At 37.1% G+C, this 8,446-nt stretch overlaps 2 protein-coding genes across 2 annotated transcripts in view; one reads left to right on the top strand and one right to left on the bottom strand.

The window, feature by feature from the left end:
- Positions 1–3,585, top strand: part of LOC107706519 (protein phosphatase 1A-like) — a 9,010-nt gene extending 5,425 nt beyond the window's left edge. The window contains exons 3-6 of the mRNA XM_016510260.1: positions 1,022–1,139; positions 2,369–2,483; positions 3,341–3,404; positions 3,535–3,585. Coding sequence (XP_016365746.1) covers positions 1,022–1,139; positions 2,369–2,483; positions 3,341–3,404; positions 3,535–3,561 — 324 coding nt within the window. The 3' untranslated portion in view covers positions 3,562–3,585. The remainder of the gene's footprint in view (positions 1–1,021; positions 1,140–2,368; positions 2,484–3,340; positions 3,405–3,534) is intronic.
- Positions 3,586–6,960: 3,375 nt separating this feature from the next.
- Positions 6,961–8,446, bottom strand: part of LOC107706455 (potassium channel subfamily K member 13-like) — a 2,853-nt gene continuing 1,367 nt past the window's right edge. The window contains exons 2-4 of the mRNA XM_016510167.1: positions 7,441–7,990; positions 7,394–7,405; positions 6,961–7,320 (exon numbers count right to left, since the gene is read on the bottom strand). Of these exons, the coding sequence (XP_016365653.1) occupies positions 6,981–7,320; positions 7,394–7,405; positions 7,441–7,990 (902 nt within the window). The 3' untranslated portion in view covers positions 6,961–6,980. The remainder of the gene's footprint in view (positions 7,321–7,393; positions 7,406–7,440; positions 7,991–8,446) is intronic.

Here is an 8,446-nt window from a genome sequence, read left to right as displayed (position 1 = left end):
TTTCAGTGGATAAGTAATTTAATGTAAGTAATTACTTAGTAATTAATTACACCCAACACTGTCCATTACATACCTTTCTATCAAACATGGGCGTCGCTAGGCCATTTTTAGGGGGGCTATAAATTTTGCGATTAGCTCCATAAACTGTACAAAAATTAGTGATCACCTCAGTCCCCTTTAAATTTCAAATGAAAACGGCAGCAGACTTCGATCGGCACCTCCCCGTCTTTAAAATTTTGTGTGTGTACAGTAAACAGATGTGTGTGTGTGTGTGTGTGTGTTATATTTTAAAATGTAATTTATTCCTGTCATGCAAAGCTGAATTTTCCACATCCATTATTCCAGTCTTCAGTGTCACATGCTTCTTCTGAAATCAAATATACTGTATTTATATTGACAAAAATATATATATAAAAAAAAAATTCCATTTATTTAAAATGTATTTTAGAATTGAAATCTTAAATATGGACTATCTTGGCTATGGCATCCAAAGCTGACTTCAGCCAGACTGTTACACTATGTAAGAGAAATACAGAATGGCCTTTAGGCTGCAGAAAAAGATGTGCTGACCTGAAAATGTCAACATCTTTCTCTCCGCAGTAAGCCAGATCTCTGCTCTGTCAGGACTGCACTTTCGACCACCATCTCAAAGTGAGGCTGTATTCAGCCACTAAGCTGCAACGGGATAAACTACTTTTAGCCTTGGTGTGAGGAGATTACAGCATTCTGCCTAGCATTGTGCCATGTAGGGATAGACAACCAACAACATCCCTTAGAAATGAAGGATAAGGTCTGCATTAGCGTCACCAATTCCAATCTACTTAATCATCAACGTGAGGTAGTTGTCCTTAGAACAAAAGCCTCAAGACTGGCAGTTAGCATCACGCTAGTGACTGCCTATCTAAAGAAACATCAGAGGAAAAAGATACTGCCGATTAAATCATTTAGCAGACACGGAATTTGCACATCTAACTTTCCCTTCCTTTTTTTCTTTTGTCTCGTCTCCATGTATTTCTAACAGGGGAGCCTTGATAACATCAGCATCGTTCTCGTTTGCTTTCCTGGCGCCCCCCAGCTGTCACCTGAAGCACTGCACCAGGAGGCTGAGCTGGAGGACTTTCTAGAGTCCAAAGTAGCTGGTAAACCATCTGATTAAATTTAGCTTCTTTTGATGTTGCTCTTTAGATTTACATGACTTGCGTCAAAGATTGCAATCCTTTCAAATCATGGAGTCATATAATGGTTAAAGTAAATGGTCTTCTGCATGGGCCGGTATGGGTCTTTGACAGTATGATAACCTTAAGCAAAAATATCACGGTTTCACGGTATTGTCGTTACAGCTCTAAAATGTGGTATTTTTAAACGACTGGGTAAAAAAAAAAAAAAACTTTTCCCGCTGAAGCAAAAACAGAATGTTCTGACTAGCTTTGTGAAATTATACTACATGCCTGAACGAAACAAACAGCAGAAGGCGCTTCTGGAACACCCATAGACTGTACCGCGTTTCCTTGGTTACCGCTGTAAACAAAGCAGCACTGCGCTGAAACACTGCTTTAATATGAACTAAACAGAGACGAGATTAAAAGAAAATACCACGTAAACTTTTCTGACGACAATCAGTTCCCCTCAGAAACACATTCATATAAACCCCCAAATCAATATTGAGGATTTTCTTCCAATAGTTCGTGCATCATGAACAGTGAGTGATCTCGTCTCTGGCCCATTCAGGAACCGGTATCGAAGTCAAGGTATCGGTATCGATATCGAAAAATTTTTAACGATACCCAGCCCTAGTATGGTGAGGGGCGTAACATTTCCGTCTCACGCTTGAGGTATTCGGCCAATCACAACACACTGTAGATCTGGCCAATCAGAGCACACCTCGCTTTTTCAGACTGATGAGCTTTGTAAAAATCGACGCGTTTCAGAAAGGCGGGGCATAGAGGAGAAACAATAATGTACAGTATGTGGAAAATAATGTGTTTTTTGAACCTTAAATCGCATAAACACATTGCATTACACCAAATACACAAAATAATGTTCTTTTTAGCAGCATCATATGACCCCTTTAAGTTCGGCCATCTATACACACACACGTGACTGACCGCTCGCACACCAACAGGAGGGGAGGGGTCGTGTTACTCTCTAGCTACACTGCACTCAACCTGAGGAATTCCTACACTTTCAGTCTCTGAGGAGACATGAAAAACAGCGCATACCGCAGGAACGGTACAACGGAAAATATTAGCGGTTTTGAAACCGTGACATTTTCAAATCCCGGTATACCTTGAAACCGGTAATAGGCCCATGCCTACTCTAGCGGCCTGATTAAGGAATTAAATCATTGTCACGCATGTTTCTTTGACAGAGATATTTGAGGAGCTGAGCGCAAGAGGTGATGAGCCTGATCTGCTGTCAGTTCTGACAGTACTGGCTTCCACAGTGATTCCTGGACTTCCACCAGGGGGTGGCCTTCAGAGCAAGTGAGTGCATGTTGAATATCATGCTTTACTTCTGCTCAAAATAGCAGTCAGCAATTATCCAAGAGAGGTGTGAAAACCTATTTCACAGAATGTGACATGAACATTTTTAGGCACAGCTGTTGCATGAAATACATAAATCACAATTCCAGTGCTTTAAAGCGGTTTATATCGATATTAAATTTGATTAGCATTTTTATTCATCTTTCTGTCGTTTTTATGTTATTATTGTTGTTGATGTTGTTGTTGTTAAAAGGCATTTTTTATAATTGATATTGATTGATATTGAATAATTATTGATATTTATTTATTTAATCATTTAAGCATTTATAATATTAATAATACTTTTATTATTAATAGTAATAATAATAAAAGTGATAGATCAAGTAAATGGAAACAACAATATTTTAAATAAAATTTCTGTGACTGGCTTTATGGACCAACAATGTATAAATTCATATAATCTTTTGAAATATTTAAATGCATCATTATTAATAGAATAATAGAGTAGTTTTTGCTTTCTATCAATATTGAGCTAATATATTCTTCCAAAATGCTTAACTGCAGTTAAAAAAATTTTTTATTGCACTTCATCAAATGGTACTCATGTGCTATAGCAACAGATTAGAAAATCATCTAAATATTAGATTATAGTTGAAAGGCTGCTGAGAAATTTCCAGGTACACTAGGTACATGTAGAAAGCAGCTTTTCTCAGATTCAAGTGTCTGCTTAGTACAGGCACTTTCTCTAAAGCACCAATCAGCTCCACAAGTTGAGCTCTAATGATATGAAGTTGTAATGACTGCCAAAAGAACAGAGGACTAAACTTTGAAATATCATATTTTCTTGACATTTGCAGGCGGAACTGTATAATTTCAGCCTACTATCAGCAGAAAGAGGCACGGCGATCTAGATTAGCCCAGGTAAGCTTCTGTACAGAACTATCCATTTTATAATATTATATATATATATATATATGTTAAAATAGCTACTGTTTTTGTCATTAGTGTACATTAACTTTAATATGAATTCCTGTCATTTGTATCTTTTCAGGAACTCGGTCCTACAGATGCCAATTAGAGTCCGTCTTACGTGTTTTAAACTCAAAAAAATTAGAAAGATCTTTTTGGACAGCAAAAAAAAAAAAAAAAATTTACTTCCTTCTTTTTGTATGTTTCACGAATGACAAAACTTACAAAAAGCAATGCTGTGCCACAATGCAGGACAATAATGACTGTATATAACTTTGACTCTTTAGACTGTAATACGTTCAGTATTTTCCTTACCAAATGTATTCAATGAGTCTTACAATCGACAATACTCAGGTAATGTGTTCAAGCAGTGACAGCAAACTTTTGAGAGTCTCTTCAGTCTTGGCATATAACAAGGTCATTATTTAAATTGATACAATAAAAAAAAAGGCAGAACTTGACAGAACTCTTTGAGGAACAGTGACAAGCTAATGCTGTTATATTAAAGGAATAGTTCACCCAAAAATGATTTACTTGTCTTTACTGCTTAGTTCTTTTGGAAGCATGGTCACAATGTTTAGAAAAAAAATATTATTTTGTGTGTGTGTGTGTTTGATAAAAGGATAAAAACAACAGCATACAGATTTGGAAAAACATGATGTTAAGTAACTAATGACAGGATTTTAATTTTTGTGTCAACTATTCCTTTAAGAATTAAGGTCAAATTTGAAATGCTAAAATCTCTAAAGAGCAAATTCTATTAAATACAAGCACTTTTACATGTTGGTTTATACAGGCTCATAATATGGTCACAGAGTGCAACTTTTCCTGTTCTTGAATAGTTGTTTCCTGTAATATGCTCTACTCTGTTTGCATGATCTGTACTGTGTTGCCTTACTGACCTCTTTGAAATTATGCCAATCTATAAGCGTGTAATATTACCGAGATATTTCCTAATGACTAGCAAATGAACTGATGCAGTGCTATATCATGTTGCGTAACCATCTTTGTGCACATTTGACAGATCTTGTGCAATATTTGTGCTAACATAAAGGTTAAAGGTTGAAAAATAAACAGATCAAGCTATTCATGAGATTTCAGTTTATTAATGTCTGTCCTGCTACATAAAGAGACTTTATGGCCTATAGGTAATTATAGTCATACATTTTGTGAGTGTGTTTGAGCTCATATTTCAACACCATCGGTAAGCAGTACCACTGTCATCCTCAAGAGAGCAGTAGAGACTCGCTCCTTATTTAACACCATCTGCAATTTGCAAACCCTGTATTTATGTCACACTCAGAAACATATTTAAAAAGCTCAATGAATGATGACGGGCTGCTGTTACACAGATATAAAGGACGTGAGTATAGCTATTACATTTGAAACACAAATGTTGATACCAAAATAAATATTTAACAAAGAAGTTATATTTGTGTTTACAATATACAATATCTACAGAATCTATACACATGACTTGGTTTGTCTCTTAAAGGACTGATGATACTATCACATTACAAGTCTATTTGCACGTATGTGTATTCATTTTAGATCATTTGTTTCTTAGGACAATCAACACTGACGGCAGCTTGATAGAAACGATTAAACAATGAATATTACTGACCATCTCCCTTTGATTTGACACTTGTATGTCTTCCTCCGGGACTGTCTCTCTGTAAGTGCCGTGGCTACATCTGTCTGGCTCTTGAAAATCAGTCTGTTTTCGTGAAGAGCCGTTAAAGGATCTCTCCAGAGGCACAGTGTGATTGCTCACCACACCAGCCAATCACTTCAGCATCAAAGTGACTCTGAGAAGCGATGTTACCATTAAAATCACATGGTCAGTTTATAAATTATGTTAAAAATAAAAATTACAAAGAGCCGTCTCCTCTTTAGAACGCAGCCATTCATAAATGCTAACATTCACCGTCCTTGTGATCTACAGAGGTAAATTGGCTATTTTAATTTGATCTAATTCGCTCTGTACTGTGTATTACAATAGTGAATGTACAGTTTACATCTTTAATTGCGTGCAATAAATGCTAAAACCTCTGCTAACTTACTTTAGTACTGAATCATGGTTGGGAAAAATTCAGAACTGAAGAACAGGCTGTTGTTTAGTCAGTGAGTGTGAATTTTAATTGAACTATCCAAACAGTTGAACAGGAATTTGGTTTGGAATGACAAAGAGAGGAATTTACTGTACTTGATTGTCAGTACAACGAACTAATTTTGGGAAATTAAGTGTTTGTACAACCTTGACCTCAGAAGTTGATTTACTAAATATAATGAAATATTTAAATTAAATACTATTTAGTTCACAAATTCTATGTGGCATTTCAAACATATGTCATAAATGCTAACATTCACCGTCCTTGTGATCTACAGAGGTAAATTGGCTATTTTAATTTGATCTAATTCGCTCTGTACTGTGTATTACAATAGTGAATGTACAGTTTACATCTTTAATAGCGTGCAATAAATGCTAAAACCTCTGCTAACTTACTTTAGTACTGAATCATGGTTGGGAAAAATTCAGAACTGAAGAACAGGCTGTTGTTTAGTCAGTGAGTGTGAATTTTAATTGAACTATCCAAACAGTTGAATAGGAATTTGGTTTGGAATGACAAAGAGAGGAATTTACTGTACTTGATTGTCAGTACAGCGAACTAATTTTGGGAAATTAAGTGTTTGTACAACCTTGACCTCAGAAGTTGATTTACTAAATATAATGAAATATTTAAATTAAATACTATTTAGTTTACAAATTCTATGTGGCATTTCAAACATATGTCTATTTATCTGACCATAAGACCTATAAAACTTCAAACCCCCCCCACTTTAAACTAAGGCTTTGTCAAGCCAACATTCAAAGTTTGTCTTAAAGGGATAGTTCAACCAAAAAAATACAAATTCTGTCATTATTTATTCACCTTCATGTCATTTCAAACCCATAAGACTTTCCTTCATCTTTGAAACACAAATGAAAATATTTTTATTGAAACCTTAGACCATTTCTGTCCCTTCATTAAAAGTCAGTGTCACCAAAAATATAAAAAATTTTATAAAATAAAACATTGTAAACACTATCCATGTGAATTGAGTGGTTTAATCTAAGTCTTCTGAAGTTATATGATCGATTTATTTGATGAGCAGTTTTAATTTAGGCTGCTATTCCCCACATGATTATTATTAATTAAAAAAGATCTTTATTTGTATTTTGAAAATGAGTCGATGTCTGACTAATAACAGAATTTTCATTTTGAAGTAAATCTCATTAACAAATTAAAACTTTGCTTATCTAGTTAAAAATTAGTTGTATACATTTCTTTGAATTTTAATTCATTTAAATATACTTCCCTAAATTCAAATTCAAATTCTGCATCCTGTTTGCTACTGCAACTTAAATGCAATTCAAATTCAGGAATTTTGAAGCCATTCTCAATTCAGTTCTGAATTAAACACAACCCTCACTAAAGTCATCTTTTGATAATGTGCAATATCCAATGCCATCTTTGTATAATCAAGCTACCTGTCGACACTTGTCTCCTGAAGGCGGTTATTCATGATAGCAAAGGCGCCCACACCACCGGAGAAGCCATTCTGGCGAACGTGGCTCTGTCTTGGATTACCGTGAGCGGTCTCTGAGAGTTGCTTCTGTAGAATGGCCAGAGAAACCTTGTTGGCCATAAAGTCATTGACTGAGATCATTTCTCCAGACAGTCTTTGCCCTGTCAGATAACCTCCATCTGGTCCTAAGCCAGCATCAGTCTCACTATCACAAACTGTTTCCACTGATGCATTAGTGAAGCGCTTTCCTGGTGCTTCGTTAGCCGGGGCAGGGTGCACGGCGTTGCGCTTTTGAGCCCTCTGCCGGGAATGTCCCGGCGGAGGGTGGTGGTTGTGCCGCTGGTTGGGAATTCGTGGAAAGCAGCAGCAACAACAGGCCTGACCTCGTCTTCTGTATGGACGGCCACGGCACGGACACTGAGCCTTGCTGCAGTCCAGTTTGCCGAGGATCCAGTTGAGCGTCTGCTTGATAATGATGGAAATGACATTGAACAGGGAGTAAATGCAACACACACCCATGAGGATGAAGAGGCAGTTGCCGAGACGGTAGGCTTCTTGAGCTTTATAGCTCTCCCGTTGGCTGCTCACCACATCCCCGAAGCCAATGGTGCTGAAGGCCACAAAGCAGAAGTACAAGGACTCAAAGTAGTCCCAGTCCTCCATGGCAGAGTACAACGCAGACGCACTGCATGCGATCAGCAGGGCGGCGATGCCCAGAATGAGCATTACGTAGTAGACCGATGGTTTCCAGCCCTCCAGACTGTCGTCCTCGCTCCTGGCCTCCTCTCCTCCCACGCCGGAGCGGCGCAGTTGGCGCTCGTGACACCAGCGCATGATGTAGGCCAACATCGTGATGATGCGCTCCAGGAAAAGGTTGAAGAAGAGGATTGTTGCTGCGCAGCCAAGGAGTCCGTAGAATATCAAAAAGATCTTACCTGCAACGGTGACAGGAGTGGTCATGCCAAAGCCTGGAAGGAAATAGGAAACAGGTTCTGTTTTGCTGATGTATTTTTAATGAATTCATTCCTATTAAAAAAACATCATGTCACTCCAAACTGCTATGGTTTTATGTCTTCTGTGGAACACAAAGATTTTTTTTTTCACACAAAATGAAGCTTACAAACTGCCAAAAAACATAATTTATATCTAATTTATGCTTTTGGACATTCAATATGAGTACTATAAGTACTTGTCACAAGAACAGCAATAAAAAATAACGTTTGGCAACAAATTTGGCCGGAAGCATCTTCAGGTGGGGCAAGTTGGAAATAAAAGTTATGGCAGAGGGGAATTTTATGCAAGTAAAGCTAATTTACTTTGGCATTGCTTCTTTACTTTTGTTTAAGGTAAAGGAGCAACTTGGATGTTTTGTAAGAAAACTTATTTTTTTTGCCATAGAAGTGTGTGTGTGTGTGTGTGTGTGT

The sequence above is a fragment of the Sinocyclocheilus rhinocerous genome, unplaced genomic scaffold (genome assembly GCF_001515625.1).
Source record: "Sinocyclocheilus rhinocerous isolate Xijiao unplaced genomic scaffold, SAMN03320098_v1.1 scaffold1405, whole genome shotgun sequence".
Taxonomy (NCBI): domain Eukaryota; kingdom Metazoa; phylum Chordata; class Actinopteri; order Cypriniformes; family Cyprinidae; genus Sinocyclocheilus; species Sinocyclocheilus rhinocerous.
This window is presented reverse-complemented; position numbering and strand designations above follow the sequence as displayed.